Raw genomic sequence first — 19,776 nt, forward strand, 5'->3', positions numbered from 1 at the left:
AGAGAATATCCAACTGTAAAGGCTATAAGTCCCAGCATGCTTTTTATAGCTTCACAATGTCTTCCTGGCAGTCATAAAAATGACATTAAAAAGCCCTTAAGGTGCACAATGCTGCTGAACCTGAAGAATAAAAGGGGGGGGGGGGGGGGAATACAGCAATGATAATTACACCCAATGTGATGAATGAAATGTCATTATTTGCTCAGGCTGGCACACACCACTCTCCCACTGGTCACTGTAGTTTACTGCTGTAATGACAGAGTTTTCCTTTCTATGAGGACTCAAAGGCCATGTACACACTTGAATGTCCATTCACCTTTTAGTGCTAAATCCTGTTCTGTACACACAGATTGTAGTAATTTACAGGAGTCACAACCTCATTCTACAACCACATTTTTAGACAACCATATTTATAGAAATTCTATGCGGTGTGTTACAGAACTGAACCGAACAACTACTTGTTGATGACACATTTTAACATGCATCAGAGATGTTTCCCTCTTCATTATGAGAGGTTTAGGAAATCACAGGGAAAGCGGTACAAGCCTTGACACATTTGTGTTGCTAGATCTTGTTAGAAAAACAGCGAACAAGAACAAACACTTAAAATATGACCGAAATATCGCAACCTACTAGCCTGGAAATCTAGACGCACCCTAGCATAAGCAAATCTAATCTGCCGCGAGTGTCGTCTAGCAACTTTCAATACACTTCTGAGCTGTAAAGGCCAAACTCTTGTTGGGCCAATCACATCGTGTATAGAGTCGGTGGGCGGGGCCATAATGACGACGGCCGAGTTGCGTTTGCGTGCTTTTAGCAAACACAGAAACTGGCGAACGGCGGTCTTTCGAATCAGCTTTGACCGTGACTCTGGAAGACTTGGAGTTAAGCTTTTCTCTGAGAAAAGAACAAAGAACGACACTGAAGTCATTCTTAAGAAGGGAAGATGTGTTCTAAGTTTTGCCGACCGGATACGGCAAATGTTTAATGTATCAACTAGCTCCGTTTCACCCTCGTTGTTCTGGTTGGTTGTAGCGCTATCCTATCGCGTGCAGAGGGAGTTTGAAAGACAACCGTTTATCCCGCCCCTCGGATTGAGCTGTCAATGGTGAGTTTCCAGACCAAACATCTTGATGTGGGTTTGGCTGGTCAGGCTAGCAACCCACAGCTGCTCGCTTTAATTACTCCGTTAACCTGATTGCTTTATGAGCCAAGCTGAAAAACAAGTTTTATAATAAGAGGACATGGCTCGCTTACAAACATAAACAAAACACAATGCCTCCGTCAACTGTGCTTTAAGCTAAAATTGCTGAACACAACAAGTCTTTTGTCACTGTAAGCCTTGGTTTAACGTCTCATCCGAAAGACGGTGCTCTTTGTCAGTATAGTGTCCCCATCACTATACTGGGGTGTTAGGACCCACACAGACCACAGGGTGAGCACCCCCTGCTGGCCTCACTAACACCTCTACCAGCAGCAACCTGGTTTTCCCATTTGGTCTCCCATCCAGGTGACCAGGCTCAGCCCTGCTTAGCTTCAGTGGGAAACCAGTCTTGGGCCACAGGGTGATATGGCTGCTGGCAATACATGTAATAAACAGAATCATTTACCTACATATATTTTACTAAAATTGTTTTAATAAATGAAAAATAACATTTTGCAAACAAATCGTAAAATCTTTGAACTGATACATTGAAACTGACAGATTAACACTAAATGGCCTATTAAAAAGCACATTGAAATCATTAGGTTACAATATTTACAATGTTGCTTAATTTTTTACTATTTAATTTTATGCCAGCAAAATCATTGCAAATATACCACTTAGTTTAACTAGCATCACTTTATAATCCTACCATAAATCTTAATCCTTAATTTACAAGGTAAAAATCCCTTTAAGCAGAGGCAACTAATTTGAATGCAAAGACATGGACCAATCAGCATGCAGACACCTCAGGACAAGGAATGCAGGTGTACAAAAAAAAATGGAGAGATGTGAACTCAGCAGTGGCTGAGAGGACTCAACACAAGCTGCCCAGAGAGGTTATGCAGGAGGGCTCGGCTAATAACTGCTAGTTATGCTGTATGTGTGCTGATTGCTGAAATACATGATTTTTGCAGCTTGATAAATATACTTCATTACTAAAACAACACAATTTCTGAGTATTTAACCACAACTTAATTTTGTGGTCAGTCCACTAAAATATGTAAAACTGAACATTGTAAATTAACTTAATTTGTGCTCAGAATACATTAATCATTTATTTGCATTAACAAACAGGATGTTTATGTTTATTCATGACTTCAGAATTGTTTTATTTTATTTTTCAGTGTAGGACTGAATTGACAAAGTAAATGTTGGAATGAAGTGTTATTTTATTATCTGCTAGAGAGTTTAGTTATGTTTGACATTTAACATTTTGCGATGGCTATGACATTCATTGTTTCATTCCATTAAAATATCCCTGATTATGTCAAGGAGTGACAAACTAAAAATGAATCAAAAATCAATCTATTTCATGTAAAACACTTGCCTTACAAAGTAAAAAGCATTTACTTATTCACTTATTATATTTGTTGATTTTACACTTAGTTAAGTGTGCTGATGTGTGAAATAAACATGAAAAATATGCAAAAAAGTGCATAGTGCATGAACACTCGCTCCAAGCTATTCTCATGGTGCCAGACTTTTGACTAATGAAAAGTCTAGTTTATTAGGGCAACAAACTTCCTCCTTAAACAGGAAGAATTTACTAGAGAAATGTGTGTAGATGAAAATTTCAATTTGTCCAAAAATAATAAGTAGTTTTTATATCAAAGAAACATGTGAAAATAAAGCAGTATATGTCTAGTTTACTTGTTATTAAGTGCACCAGCAGATCTGATGGCATGAACCTCTCATACATTTGGCAAATCCACTGATGAGTTCCCCCTCAGAAGTGTTCATTGCATTATTCCAGGATGTTTTTTCCCGGGGGACTAATAAAGACCTCGGCGAACTGACTCTTGGATGTTGTGTAAATTCAGCCAATTGGATTGAAACTGCAGCCATGTCATGCCATTTCTTTGTGTGAACAGACCGTAGGAAGCCTGTGAGCGTGCCGACTGAGACTGAGACTAATTCCAAGCTACAAATTATGCTGGGCCATGACTCAAGCATATGTGGCCTCTCTCATCACACCAGCACTGTCACTAACCTGAGTAAACAGTGATCCATCAAACAGAGTATCAGAGAGCCACCAGATGCTGAGTTTTACTAACCAGCCAGTTGACCCCTGAAGCATTTTTAAAATGACATCCATCCCAGCCGACTCAAAACCAAAGCACAGGACACATTCAAAGCTTTAGAATCACTCACCAGACTCCTGTCAAATATCTCTAACAAACACTCAAACATTAAGTCAAGGACAGCAGAACAGATCAGTGATGGGGTAGGATATAATTCTCTCTAGAGGGAAATGAAGCAAGATGTTAGAAGTCAGAAGTCAAGCCCTTCTGCTTTACATCCAGGCTATTTTTGTGTCCTCTTAAAAAAGAGGAACATGTCTTTCTGAAAGAGGAGTTTGAAGGTCCAAATTAATGTATTTCTAAATAACAGCCTGTTATCAACTGTATGGCTATCATTTGAAGCTTATTTCTAAATAATAGTCTACATACTCAAACCCACACTGTGTGGAGAGCGCAGACACATTTTGACACATTCAGTGAGTGTTTCTTCAACGATGAGCATGTTTGACCCTGTGGACGTTTAGATGGGTAAAAAAAACCTCACTTAAAATACACTTCTCACTGTTCGCTGGTTTATTTCTAAATCCCACAATTTCCTTTCGACGTTTGTGTTCTTGTGTTTAACAGTATTCTGTGGTGAACATAACATTTCAAACATTTTTGGAATTAAAAGTGTTGTTTTATAGGTTAGGCAACCTTTCGTGAATTGTAAATATGCATAATTAAATTACACATGGTATATATATATATATATATATATATATATAAACACTCACCTAAAGGATTATAAGGAACACCTGTTTAATTTCTCATTAATGAAATTATCTAATCAACCAATCACATGGCAGTTGCTTCAATGCATTTAGGGGTGTGTTCCTGGTCAAGACAATCTCCAGTGGTCGGTTGCACCAGCTTTGCGTAAAGCCTAGTTCGCACTGCCCGATTTTTGCCCCGATTTTGACTTGCCGACAGGTTTTGTGAAATCGCGGACAAATGCCCGAAATCATAGGCAAATCAGTGCTCGTGCACGCGAGTGACAATCATGCGGTGTGAATGATCAAAGACGCGATCAGAGAGAATTGGCATGCTAAATATCTGGACCTGCCGGCGATTCAAACTCCTGCTGTGTGAAATGAGTTCTGACTGAAAATGACTCCGGCGATGACCGAAAGCCAATGAAAGAGTGAGATACAGGACTGCAGGAGGTTTAGGGAGGAGTTATAGACCAGATTATCCGTATTTTAATAGATATATTTACAGTTCTATCAAACAGAAAAAAAAGGCCAAACATTTGCACATCCAGCCACAGCAGCAACACATTACAAAATTATTTATTCACCTCAAACTGTCTTTGCAGAACACAATCCATCAATTATCTCTGCCATAATCTTTTTTCTTTTTCTCCACAAATCAGCGCACATACAATTTGAAGCAAACTTTGTGCAGTTTTTCAGTTTTAATAACAATTCCAAGTCTTGCGCGAGAACTCCGGTCTGACACACGTGTGATCTCGCATTGTTTACTTGTCACATCACACGTGTAGTTGGGAAACGTAGTTTGCACACCTGTGAGAGAGAGCTGTTGGCAACTCTTCCTCCTGTACAGTCATGCAGTGTGAACTCCTCTGTCGTCAAACCATCGTGCAGTGTGAACACAGCAGTGACTGAATGTTACCCCAGATAGTCATGCAGTGTGAAAAGAGCAGTGACCCGACGAGTTTGAAAATCGTGCAGTCTGAACTAGGCTTAAGTTACAACTTAGCCTAGTTTTGAGGTAAATGAGCACTAAGTTACAACTCATGCACTACTAATTATTTTTGAGTAGCACCATTACATTTAGTTGAAGAGTAAATCTATTTAAGATTACATTCTAATGTAATCTAGAAAACATTATGTAAATAGATTACTTTATTAGTGGCTCTTTAACATGCGTGTGCATCTGTCCCATCGCTCCCATTTTATGCATGTCAAATAAAAACAGTCAAAATCAATAAAAGTAATTTCTTATGTTTTTTGTTTTGTTTCAGTATTTATTTATTGATCCTTATTAATGTAATTTCATATAGGCTATTGCATGCTTCTGAATGTTATTTATATATAAAAGCACTTAAGTTATTCATTAGTCATTATTATTGTATTTCATGGAAACATATTTTTACTGTTGGTTAGCCTACATGAGGCAAAATAAGTTATAATAATGAAGGACAAACTGAAATTTAGAGCATTTCAACACAACTTCAGCTCATTTATTTGAAGGCTGCTATTGGATCAATGAGGGTAAACGTAATATGCGACTACGCATTACTTTACGGAGAACTTACGACCTACTAGCTACATTCTGCCTTAAGATCAAATGGTGCAACCAAAAAAGGTAAAGAGTTAGTTACAAAGCTAGTAGTTACTAAGCCCCTAGTGTGGACTTTATGTTCAAATTTAAGAAAGAACTTACGAACTACTGGTGAATTGGAAAGAAAGGTGATTTAAGCAATTTTGAGCGTGGCATGGTTGTTGGTGCCAGACGGGCCAGTCTAAGTATTTCACAATCTGCTCAGTTACTGGGATTTTCATGCACAACCATTTCTAGGGTTTACAAAGAATGGTGTGAAAAGGAAAAAACATCCAATATGCGGCAGTCCTGTGGGCAAAAATACCTTGTTAATGCTAGAGGTCAGAGGAGAATGGGGCTACTGATTCAAGCTGATAGAAGAGCAACTTTGACTGAAATAACCACTCATTACAACCGAGGTATGCAGCAAAGCATTTGTGAAGCCACAACACGCACAACCTTGAGGCGGATGGGCTACAACAGCTGAAGACCCCACCAGTTACCACTCATCTCCACTACAAATAAGAAAAAGAGGCTACAATTTGCACAAGCTCACCAAAATTGGACAGTTGAAGACTGGAAAAATGTTGCCTGCTCTGATGAGTCTCGATATCTGTTGAGATATTCAGATGGTAGAGTCAGAATTGGCGTAAACAGTATGAGAACATAGATCCATCATGCCTTGTTACTACTGTGCAGGCTGGCGGTGGTGGTGTAATGGTGTGGGGGGTCAAACACAGAATTAGTATGGCGTTCCTAATAATCCTTTAGGTGAGTGTATATTATATACATACATACATTCATACATACATACATATACACACACATATATATATATACACACACATATATATATATATATACATATATATATATATATATATATATATATATATATATATATATATATATATATATATATATATATATATATATATATATATATGCACGCACACACATATTAGTATTTTATTTGCATATCTTTATATTTTATTTTACTAATCTGTGTACTGTTGTTGTCTCTGTTTACTATAAGTTTCTTCTGTCACCAAAACAAATTCCTTTTGTGTGTGCAAACATACTTGGCAATAAATCTTGTTCTGATTCTGATAAATAAAAAAATATAAAAGCACAGCAGCACAGTGACAACGTTAAAAGACAAGATATTACATTTGAGGACAGCCATTTACCATCGATTTATGATTTGAAAAACACAGGAGACCTAAAAAAAAAAATCAATACAGCATTTGTTTTTTTCATTTAGTAATTATTAAAGAATAAAGAGAATCCACATTTCACAATTCTTTGTAAGAATGTAAAGTTTCAGAATAATTTCACACATACAGTAAAGAGGTATGCTCAGTTAGAGGTGTGTCATGGCTGATTCAGGACTTATGGGATTTATAGAGGGGACAATTCATGACTCCCTCAAGTCATTATAGGTGTATATAACATTCTTCTTTCAGGCAAATACAATCAGAGTTGTATTTAAAAAGTCCAGGCTAACGTTAATCCCAGCAGTAGTTGTAGCTGTTTTTGAAGTCCATAGAAAATGCAGCTGTCCGTCAAATAACGTGCTCCACGCGGCTCCGATGGGTAAATAGAGCCTTCTGATTCGAATCGATGCGTTTGTGTAAGAAAAATATCCATATTTAAAACTTTATAAAGGAAACTCGCCTTGAAGTCTTCCATTTTAGCCATGGCTGTTTAAGTATTTAACAGCCACAAGATGGCGCCAGCGTTAAGCATAGAAGTAGTATCGGTCAAGATAACTCATAGTACCGGATGAGCGGTTGTTATCTGGAAATAACATACTGCTGGAATGCGCGATTGACCAATCAGAATCAAGTATTTCACAGAGCCGTGTTATAAAACAAAAAGTCCTTAGTACAACAAGAAAATAATCCAAATGTACTGTAATAATCTAACAGTAACAGACATAGGTACATCTGTCCAAATCTTTAAGCCATAATAAATGGAATGATTGCCAACAGAGGGCTAGAAAGTTTTCCTACCCTCTCAGTTGTATCCTCTTGGTCCATCTCTCATTCTTTAGTGGCAGGATGGCTGATTACAGCAGGCTGCTGAACAGCCTAATTGTCTTCTAAGTGTTGTAATAATTACAGCGAAAGTGAAGTGGTGTCCACCCCACCGCTGGCATGGGTAACAGATGCATGGCTTTAGCACCCTGTACAACAGATTATCCGCTTTAGTGCAGAAGTTTCTTCAGCTCATCAAGCCTGCATTTATTTGATCAAAAATACAGAAAAAAATGTAATATTGTGATATATTATTACAATTTAAAATAATTGGTTTTCAATTTATTATACTTTAAATGATCATTTATTTCTGTGATGCAAAGCTGAATTTTCAGTATCATTCCTTATATATATATATAAATATATATATACACACACAAAATTCAACAAGAGCTCTGTCATATTCTGTGATTGTTTCACACACATGCACACGTAACTTTATGATGCGAGTTGTCAATGCACTGACTGCACATTGTATTTATGCACAGCCACATTCAGGATGTTTTGATTTTTCATGTGTATGTTGCTGTGTTTAGTAATTCAGAATGGATCCAAGTACTGTGGTAGGTATATGCAGTCAGGTCAAGGTGGTTGGTGGTTTAGGTTTTTTTGGCATCTCCATGTGCTCCTGTTTTGTATTACAACTTGACTTGTCTAAAATGTAAACAAGCTCCTTTGATGTTACAGTGTACACATAAACCGATTAGGCATAACATTATGACCACTGACAGACAAAGTAAATAAAATGATCTCATCTTTACGGCACCTGTTAGTGGGTGCAAAATAATAGACAGCAAAAAATGGGCAAGTGTAAGGATTTAAACGAGTTTAACAAGGGTTACATTTTGATGGCTGAACGACTGGGTCAGAGCATCTCCAAAACTGCAGCTCTTGTGGGGTGTTCCCGGTCTGCAGTGGTCAGAATATATAAAAAGTGGTCCAGAGAAGGAACCGTGGTGAACCAGCAACAGGGTCATGGGAGGCCAAGGCTCATTAATGCACATGGGGCATGAAGGCTGGACTCCTTATGTCATTTGGTTATTTGGTGCCCTTTTGAAGCCTCCAAGTCTCTTTTTTGGACATACACCTAAATTCACCTTGAAAAAAAAAGGTGACTGACATGACATTAACCAAAAGTAAATGATATATGGGCTTTATCTTTAACCATAAAGTACCTTGAAGATATGTTTGCATTTGCATGTCTGTGTGTAGTAAAAAAATCTTCTGAAATAAGGCTGCCCCATCAGTGCTCTAGCAAAAAGAAACAATCTTTGAAAAGTTGCTTAATGCTTCTGGAGAGAAAGAATAAGCTAGACTTTTTTAGATCTCAGGAATAAGAGGTTGAAACAAAGCATACTGATCTGATCCATAGGGAAAAACAGTTCATCCAGGCTAACAACCTCTGCGTCTACAGCTTTCTGAGCAAATCATTTCATGATTCAGTGACTTTATACAAACGATGTGAAGGAGCAAACATGAAAAGCAATGGAGAGTCTTTTAAATTATAATTGTGGATTTCCCACAGGGTGTTCGGAGGCTTTCCTCTCTGTAAATATCCTAAATGGAACTGCTTTGAAAAACATACACAAAACACTCACTTTTCCAAAAACAGCTTTAAATAAATTGGGTAGCTAAACAAAAAGGTGGCAGTAACCTTAAAACAACCTCTTGTTTCGGAAGACACTGCCAGAGCTCTGTAGTGGTGATGATAATGATAATAGTTACAACATTTGTCTGTTTGCGTGTGTAATGGTGAAGAGTTTGGGACCTCCTGTAGAGAATCAACATCTCTCTACCTCCTGAAGGCTACATTCCCTTCGATTTTGAACACATTTCTCAAAGCACTGCAATACTTTTTCCCCCCGCAAGATCAATAGAACCCCACTAACGTTCGATTGCAGCCCTCTGGATGACCACACACTTTTTTAAAGAAAAAGAAAACAAAACAAGAAAAAATAAAAAAACAAGGTGAATGACAGGGATCACAGAAAGGCCAGAATTCATATAGAGAGGAGTTGTGTTGTTCAGTAGTCACTCTCACATGTGATTAAATATGATCTTTGATCTATATCTAATCTATAACTAAAGCTGGAGGAAGAAAGACCCTTTTATTCCTGTAGTAGATGGAATAAAAAAGAGACTCCAACAGTCATGAACACTTAGCCAAGATGTAAAAAAGCAAACATGGTGAGCTTTGAGGAATGGATATATATACACACACACACACACACACACACACACACACACACACACACACACACACACACACACACACACACACACACACACACACACACACACACACACACACACACAGAGTACAGGCCAAAAGTACACATTACTATTTGTAGTGTTTATGAAAGAAGTTTCTTCTGCTCATCAAGCCTGCATTTATTTGTTCAAAAATACAGATTTTTTTTTGTTGTTAAATATTTTGATATATTATTACAATTTAAAATATTTGGTTTTCAATTTATTATACTTTAAATTATCATTTATTTCTGTGATGCAAAGCTGAATTTTTCAGGACCGTTACTCCAGTCTTCAGTGTCACATTTGACATCCAGTCTATCACATGATCCTTCAGAAATCATTCTAATATTCTGATTTATTATGAGTGTTGGAAACAGTTCTGCTGCCTAATATATTTGATGAATAAAAGGTTTAAAAGAACTGCATTTATTCAAAATAAAAACATTTATATATATATATATATATATATATATATATATATATATATATATATATATATATATATATATATATATATATATATATATATATATATATATATATATACACACACACACACACAGACATGTTCACAAGTCCCTTTGGTCCAAGTCAAGTCTCAAGTCTTTTAATAAAGAAAGTATATCTGTATTATATGGAAGCTGAAGTAACATTTTGGTTACTTTTAGGAGTTTAGGATGAGCAGTAATTTAAAATTACAGATGTAAAAATAAGCACTTAAATTATAGAGCTATTGAATCAGACCAAAGTCCGACACATTTGTTTTTATTTTTGTGATGCAGTAAGGTGACTCCGTCAAATAAGACTTTTTCTTGAATCAGCATCCTTGTATCAACCTACAAAAGGCATTTTGCTAAAAATTGCAGCAGCCATAAATATCCACTGTGTATGCAAATGCTTTTCAACATAGTCACTCACACACTTGAGCACTTGCCTTCATTAAAATAAACCTCAATCTGTCATTAGGAAACTTAAACCACACTGAATATAACCTTTATGGTCATTTATGTCCATCAGTAACAGAATCTGAGCTAAGTAGCCCTCATGGGCTTTCCTTAGCTTTACGGTAAGTGCTACAATGGTAGGTGAAAGCATCCGTACTTCAGAGTATTGATGACCTAAGTGCAGCTATAAACAAAACTCTGAATTCAAGCAAATAATAAGAGTGTGTGTTTATAGGTCCTAAACACAGAATGGGTTTTATAGTGTTTGGAGAGGATTTGTCACAGATGGCTAGCAGCTGGCACAGTGACCTTAAGGTGTTACAAACACAAAATACGGCACAGATGAAGGTTTAGTTTGCCCCAGCTGATGTCTAGACAACACAAAACGATCAGTTTTGAGATGTGCCAACAGCAGTACAGCATTTCATACAAATGTATGTATTCAGGTGCACAGATGCTACAAATGCTAGTGGCACTTTTTCCTGCTTTTCACCACCTGTTATTCAAAATACAGTAAAGATAAAAAAAAAACTAAACAAACAAACAAACAAAAAAGCTGATATAATGCTTTGAATAAGGATGCTAGGATATATAAACAGGTGTTTTAATAAATGTCTTTTTAACCACAATGATTCATAATTTCTGTTACAAATATTTTAATGATTACTGAAGTACTGGGATAAAGTTTATAGTTCTGATATAAACACTGATGTCTAGAGAAGCGATCAAAATTGAGCTAATCACATATTGAAGGTAACTTGGTGCTTCAAATAATGATTGTGCCAATAAACACGTGGCGTCAAGTGACTGTTAAAAATGTATTTGTCATTGAATCATTTAGTGTTTAGTGAGTTTTATTCTGAGCAGTTAAAAAGTAAATACATGGGATAAAAAAATAATTTGTATTTTAAAATGACGTTATTTTAAAATAAAAGGCACTGAGGTTGACCGTATTTCACCAAGACCCACACACTTTAAAATTTTTGGCCTTACCACTGCATCAAAGTTACATCAAGAGAAGCTTGAGTCCTACATGGCTACGGCTAAGAGTGTATTTGTCACAGTGTTAGAGGCAAAAGTGTAGGTGTGTGTGTGTGTGTGGGGGGGGGGGGGGGGGGGGTGTTTTTTGAGAAAGTAAAAATTATGAATGTTTCCTGTGATGAATAGGTTTAGGGGTAGGGGCAGTGTAAGGGGATAGAAAATATGGTTTGTACAGTATAAAAACCATTACGCTTATGGAATGTACCCACATTTCACAAAAACAATGTGTGTGTGTGTGTGTGTGTGTGTGTGTGTGTGTGTGTGTGTGTGTGTGTGTGTGTGTGTGTGTGTAAATAAACCACAGGAAGACAAAGTTCATTGAGTTGCTTTTTTCCGGCACTCAGAGAGGAATAGGCTAGACATCAGGGTTTGCATTTTAATCACAGAGTCTCATGGGTTTTACAGTAGATTCTGAAATACCAGCATGAGTATGTTCTCTCCCACATAGGAGGAAGACAGATGGGAGGTGGGCAGAGTGTTTGCCGAGACTGTGAAACTCAGGAGAGATGAGACAGAGGTTTAGCAGTGGACTGAGATAACACAAAGCCCTCGGCAAAGAGCTCTTTCCCACATGCACAAACAGACTATTTAACATCCCACCCAAAGAAATTCTCTCTCTTCAGAGAATTCACTGTACAGCTATGTTTCCATGCTTACACACACCCTCACTGTGATAGAGGAAGTGCTGTACAGGGAATCCATCTGTCTAATTTCCTCAAAGTTAAAAGAGACTCGCAGACTCTAATCTCAGTGCTGTACAGATGGAGTCTAGCGGTCAGTGGTCCTGTAAGCTGACTAAGTTTGGATGGTCCACTAGCTATTTTTCAACATTTTGCCAATGATACGCTTTATTAAAATACCATTCTAGAAACAGTCTATGTCTCACACACACATACGACAAACATTCAAAAAAGGGTAAAGCTACTTCATTAACTCAATCCGAATTAAGTCTATTTATGTTTGTGTGGTACTCCTGTCCTTACTTGGACAAGCTTCACATTGATCTGCTGCCAAAATGGAGCATTGCAAAGTGACCGGGAAAAAGAAACAGTGAGAGGCAACCATTTAGTCCACTATAAATGAAAAAAGCATGAGAGGATGGAAAAATGTGTTTTATATAAAGACAAAAATAAAAGCTGTACTATTGTGAAATATTATTACTATTATCGATACTTTTAAAACGTTACCGGTCCATAAACAGTGCCTGAACCGATCTTTTTTTTTTTTATGACAGTGGATGACAAATAATTAATAATTTAACACTAAATAAAGTTGCAGTACCAATAACAGCAAAGTAGTCTCTTGGTATGCTACAAACCAGCTTCAAGCAATTCTTTTGCAGAAATATGACCATATTTGCCTTCTCTGGCAAAATGCACTTCTCCAGACTTACCTGGCCGTTTCTATTATTTCCATGGTGATGCGTCATGCTTCTCACGTGACACACTGCAGCCACAATAGTGCTTTATAGCAGATGTATTGCTTTTATATCCTTTTTTATTCAAATAACTCACGGCACAAACTATCTGATATTCTGATTTTCAAATATGTGTAAGTAAACTCTTCGTAATTATCATGTTAGCTGATTTATAATGCGTGATGGGTGCCGACCGCCGTGTTAGACTGTCGGATTTACATCATGTAAATTCATCCACGTTTCCCAAAACACATGAAAGTAAGTGACAGGTGAATTAGAAGAAGAATAGAGTAAACTATATAGTTAACTATACAATATGTATCTTATATGAATAAAACACGTAATCAAATTATTGCTTGAAAGACTCATTGCCACTCCCATAGACATCAGTGTGTATTTTACAAACTATAAATTGTATTTTTTTGATAGTACTTACGTGCATTTAAAATGTCTAAAAACTTTATGTGGTTGAACAAATGTAATAGTTGTGATATACGACAAGCGTTAATTAAACATACATCAAAGCTGAATTTCCATCAGCCATTACTCCAGTCTTCAGTGTATGATTTAAACAAATAAAAATACACAAATAACGAGAATATCTTTGCATACACAGCTTGTGAAACATCTAGCCGAAGCAACGCACACACACACACCAAGCAAGACTCACATGGAATACCCTACGAAGCCCTACTGTTTCTAGAAGCTCCCTAAGGTGCCGTTTAAGATGAAATATGTGATCACACATAAAGCACGCTACAAAGTGTCAGGTCTTCAAGATTACTCTATTCCACTGCAAAGTGCTGTATGCTCAGCAGGCCTATCTCAGCAAAACACATGCTGCCCACTCATGGTATTATGTATATATGTTACAGCCAAGCAACACTTCATCTATTTTCACATCAACAAAGAAAAGCTAATTCCACAGCAAGTTTTGGACAGCTGTACAAGTTACTGTTACCGCAGGCGTTTAGGAAGCGAGCTGGTGGTCTAGACTGTTTACTTTGCATTAGAACAGGATTTCCTATCCAAAAGTCCTGATTAGAGAGTGGCTGATCAAATCAACACACACACAGACAATCAGTTTTGTTCATTTCCAGCCATATGAAAAATAATTCAGTGATAATTCATGAGAAAACACTGAATATGTATTTTGAGCTCTGGAAAGGTCACGCTGATGAATTCTCCACGAAATCATCACCTGAAGAGGAAAACAGTTGAGGACAAAAGAGTTTACGTGTTTTACCCTCTGTGCTGAGGCCAGGGCTGGAGGTGAATTTGGCCACATCCACAATCTTCACTGCAAACTGTTGACCAGTCTCCCTGTTGATGCATCTTCTTACCACACTAAATGGCCCCCTGGAAAGGAAACAAACAGGTAAATTAGTCCTGCACATTTCGGGTTTTTCGATGAAATCAATATCATGGCAGGATGAACAACTGTCAAAATAATCCTGATATATGATGATTTAAAGGGGTCATGAATTAACAAATCAACTTTCCCTTGAGCTTTTGATATATAAACGATCATGATAGGTAATATAAGAATATCCTTTAAGTTTCAGAGCAGAAAATGTCCTTGTTAGTCAAAGAAAGGCTTTTATTGACAGCTGGCTCAGCAAGCGTGATATCTCAGAATGTGCCAGGCTGTGACGTCAGTGTGGTGAAACACCGCCTCAACAGAAGAAGAAGTACGCCCCCAACCACGACTCGTGCCTGACATGATAAAAACACAGGCCTACCTGGAGCTAAACCGGATCGAACTTCCAAGCAATAAACATGCCGCATAAGCTTCATTAAGATTCCAATATTATGAATACATGGATGAACTTTATTTTTAATTACTATCCAGCTCACGTGGGGAAGACATTGCGTGTTTATTGCTTCATTTAACCACAGATTCACTTGTAAACAAGAGACTGGGTTTGCAGACAGGATGATATTACATAAATGAATGAAACAACACACTTTTGTGAGTAAATTGCATTGTTACATATTGTTTGATATCTATTGTTATGTGTTAGTGCCATAACTTAGCATGCTGTCACAGTGCTTGGAGAATCCTTTAGCCTATTCAAGCTGTTGTGCTACAACTCGTGATCACTAATAGAACTCGGACATGTAGCCTATGGGCCAGGCCTTGCAAAGCCCAACGTCCCGGGCTGTGTGTTTTCCAGACAGGCTATCAAGTAGGGATGGGACGAAATATCGTTTGACAAAATATCGCGATACAAAACGTGACGAAACGCATCGAGGTCGAAAAATATGTATCGCGAAATAAAGATAGATGGCACTGCTGCATGATTTGCGTAGAATGAGATTGGGGTGCAGCAGCAAACATTAATAGGGAAAGAAAAGGGTTGACATTAGCATTAATATTCTAAACCAAAAATGCAGTTATTGCCTACACAAACTACCATATTTTCTGTTTAACTTTTATTAGACTCCAGAAAGGGCGTTTTTTCACTGAGCACATTCTCTGCAGTCTGAGCGCGATGCACTGCAGCTCACTCTCGCTCATGTCTGAGGTAAATCATTAACACCATCACCCCGCTTACAGTACGCCTGTTTTATTGAACTAAATACATTACAATCGGCTAAAACGAATGCACAGGTTACTTTCCTGAACAAGCGCGCTCCCGAGTCCGTCTTCTTCACACTGTCCACGTGAATCGCGGGTCGCGGCCCAGTTCGGCGCGCACGCGCAAAATACCGGCAGTTCAACAGGAAATGCGGATCTCTTAAAGGGGCCGCACTATATTCCTACTCGTGTAATATGGACCTCCTCCAGGTATGGTGTGGTTCTGGTTCGCTCACTGGTACACATTAACAATTTTTCATACGAACTTTGCCCTGTTCTGAATTAAACTGCCAGTGTAAAAACTCCCTTTATATTCTTAAAATGAGAGAAATCACTAACAGTTACTTACTCATTATTTTTAAGTTTAGGCTTAAGAGAACAATTTCTTAGATAAACATATCTATGACCTTTGATATGTCTAGTCTTCATGCTGTATTGATTATTATTGAATAAGTATGGTTTCACTAATAATAAATGTACATTTGCATAAAACATGCATATTTGTCCATACCTATGTTGATTAGAGTATTAAAAACTTAATTTAAACTTAATTTAAGATACATTTACAATTGCTAAAAAGGTGCGATTTAAAATCGAGTTAACTCATGACAATCAGGCAGTTAATCGCGATTCAATATTTTAATCGATTGACAGCCCTACAGTGCCCTCCACAATTATTGGCACCCCTGTTTAAGATGTGGTCGCGGACTTCTAAAAATTCTTCTTTTTTTTAAACAACATAGAACCAAAATGCAAAAAAAGAGAAAAATCCTACCGTTCGTTTAAGAACATTACTTTGGTGGTAAAAAAAAAAAATATATATTTTGATATCGTATCGTGACGTATCGTATCGTAACCCTGGCATATCGAGGTGCATCGTATCGTGAGTTTAAGTGTATCGTCCCATCCCTACTATCAAGTGTGTTGTAAACTGACTTGATATTTCAAAAATGAGTTTTGATCATGCGTTGATTTGTCTGACTTTGCGATGAGGCTTGTGCGCACTCTGTGTTTGTTTGATAAAGACATTTTGCGAGCCCTGCGGGGCAAATAATTCCGGCTGCCGTTTCTCCATACGCTTTTTTAAAACAATCCCTCACGTGTACTCACAGGGGTGCTGAAGCTCAAAGCTTATCCAATCATAGCAGTGGGCATTTACTTACAAGTCTCCAGTGCGGCCCACCCATCAAAACCCAGCGTTCTGTGAGAGAGCCTCAAAACCAGGGTAGAAAATATCCTATTACTTCTCAGACAACAGTATTAAAAATATTAAAAAGCAAGCTCATGACACCTTTAATGATGGTAAATGGGGTGTTTAAGTTGCTGAAATAAACTATTTTATTCATTTACTCAAAATTAAATAATAGAGTTCATCATCCATTGCCAACACTTCTGTTAATTGCAATTTCTGTAAAATCAACCAAATTTCCAAAGATGATAATCCCAAAAGTTTAAAAGTCTGATTTATCAGTCTATGACTGGTGTTTGTATCATTGACCCACAGGTGTCTTCAGCAATTCTGTAAGAGAGCTAATAACAATAATTGTCAGTAAAAATCTAGACCTTTTCCAACAGAAAATAAGCCTGAACCTCCAGTGTGAACGTTTTTTCATTTAGTTGGTCCCAGCATTGCATTTGTTTCCTCTACTCTCAAAATAATTGAGCTATTGTAGCTGACTTGCTGTTCTGACCTATAAAGCTGTTAAATTGAATCTTTAAATGGTGAGATTACACAGCTATAATCCATTCAACAACAACAAAAATATTCACAGTGACAGAATTCATAGAAACAAAGTGCCCAGAAGTCATTCGTTTTTGGATCAATTTGAGGTGGCATTATTTGTTAACAAGGTAACAAAGTTCAACATTATGTATATAAGCAGTGAACCGCAAAGAAACTGACTGTTATTACAGCTAATGTATATGCCTCATATGACAGTTTTTTGAGGCAACAGTGAGATTTTCAGCTTCAACACAGTCGTTATTTAGCCGCACTGTGCATGGTTCAATAGACACAAGTTGAGCGGCTGAAATGAGAAGTCTGTCCTCTTTCTAGGAACGAAGGAATGCTCACAGCAGCGATGAGAATGATGGGAATGCTCTGTGTGCGCAGAGTGTTTGAGGAACAGCGGGGAGCAGAGAAGCTGGAGAGAGGTTGGCTTTCCATGAAGAGCTGTGATCAGATTTCCCAAAGCCTTTAACCCTCCTCAGCATGAGCTCAGTGATTCTGCAGGCCTGAAGAGAGATGGCGGCAAAGAGACCTCTGGAGCAAGTTTTGCTTCGGTTTGTGTGCAGTGGGTTGATTGCCGACATGTCTTTTTGTGCTATGGGTAAAGATGATGCACAGTCAGTCGGTCATTACTCCATAAATACAGACAGGACGCAATGTGAATGGGTCTTGTATCTTCTTAAAGTGGATTGTTTGTTTATTATGAGCATCTAAATGTATAATATCCCACCGACATATTACACTAATTTTTAAGAAAGGAACATTTTATTTCTCATATTATGAGGCTATTATAAAACATTAAATAAAACTAAGCAAATTAAATATTTTTAAAAAGTCACTTTATCCAAGTCTAGGACTTAGCTTCAAGCTTGTCAGATCAGATAATCTCCTCGCATAATAATGAAACATTTTTCCTCTACAGTGAGGGAAAATGTGCGGTGTGATATTTATATACAATACACTAAGCTCAGGGTGGCTACATTTTCAAACTTGACATTTATTCTCTATATTACTGCCGGCAAGTCTGTAAGAATTTTCACCCTCCTCCTCAAGTATGCGAGTTACATTTCATTACAGACGACCCAGTTCACTCTGACCCACAGTTACCCAGACAGACATAAAAATAGACAGACTTTATGAAATATGTGTTGTCAGAACCTCTCTGTACAGTTCCCAGGTCAGCGCTCCGGAGAGAACACTTTCTGGCTGAATGCTGACTTCCTGTCATCTGAGTTTTTTGGTTGAACTGTTAACAAACTGCAGGTGCAGTGAACCTGTGGAGGACAAAGTGTTTGGAGAGCAGCAATACAAGACCGTGGCTGCGAACGAAAGCTGAAAAATGCTGCTTTTAGAGGATGCATTCCAGGTAGGTAGGAAGGCATCAAGGCACGTCCAACTCCTGTTAGCTTCACTTCCTGTCTCCTGAGATACTGTCATCGGATCATTCCAATGACAGTTTAAAAAAAATAATGCTGTCTGAAATGTGCAGTTAATGCTCAGTTTATGTAGAAAGGACATAGATGGCAACATTTTTCAGACAGAGCTGTGATAAAACATAGGACATCTCCACAATTACATTTTAAAAAGCGCACAAAAACAGAGGTGTGTTGGGTGTCCTATAGGAGTCATGAGTAAAATAGTTTTAAAACTGAGAATTTTTGGCTAAGCATTACTAAAGCAATAAGCCACAAGGTTAAAGGGTATTTTTTGGCACGTCACAATTAATGTAAAAAACATCAGTTTCACATAACGTGAGATTTTGAAATGGACATAGACACAATGAATTAACAGAGCTAGGAATTTTTTTTTTTGTTGAACGACCTTTACATGACAAAACAACTTTTAAAGTGTTAACATGACCTTACACATTATCATAATATTATAAGCAGTACTGCTTTAAGACTGTTCATGTCAACGATTAACGTAAAGAAAATCTAATCTCATGTCCTTACACCCGTCTGCTGACCTTCAAGACCCTAAAAAACAAGCAGATGGTTCTTAATAAATAATGCAATCTGCATTTAAAGCACAAGTCCATTCTGATTCAGCAATAAAATTGCAATACCAGGCAAACTGGAGAAGAATGCAAATTGAAGAGGTGGTTGGGAGCTTATTATCATCACTATATCTTGCTAATACGGGTGCGAGAGGGGCTGTGTTTTCCCCAACACAAACTGCAGGAGCAGATGGCGTGTAGCGCAAAGCCGCTTACTGGCAGA

At 37.6% G+C, this 19,776-nt stretch overlaps 1 protein-coding gene across 18 annotated transcripts in view; it reads right to left on the reverse strand.

The window, feature by feature from the left end:
* caska (calcium/calmodulin-dependent serine protein kinase a) overlaps nucleotides 1–19,776 on the reverse strand; it is a 180,938-nt gene that overhangs the window by 69,191 nt on the left and 91,971 nt on the right. For all 18 annotated transcript variants that reach the window (XM_067444088.1, XM_067444096.1, XM_067444097.1 and 15 more), the window contains exon 2: nucleotides 14,494–14,606. In XM_067444088.1, the coding sequence (XP_067300189.1) occupies nucleotides 14,494–14,606 (113 nt within the window). The remainder of the gene's footprint in view (nucleotides 1–14,493; nucleotides 14,607–19,776) is intronic.

This window comes from Pseudorasbora parva, chromosome 5 (genome assembly GCF_024679245.1).
Source record: "Pseudorasbora parva isolate DD20220531a chromosome 5, ASM2467924v1, whole genome shotgun sequence".
Lineage (NCBI taxonomy): Eukaryota > Metazoa > Chordata > Actinopteri > Cypriniformes > Gobionidae > Pseudorasbora > Pseudorasbora parva.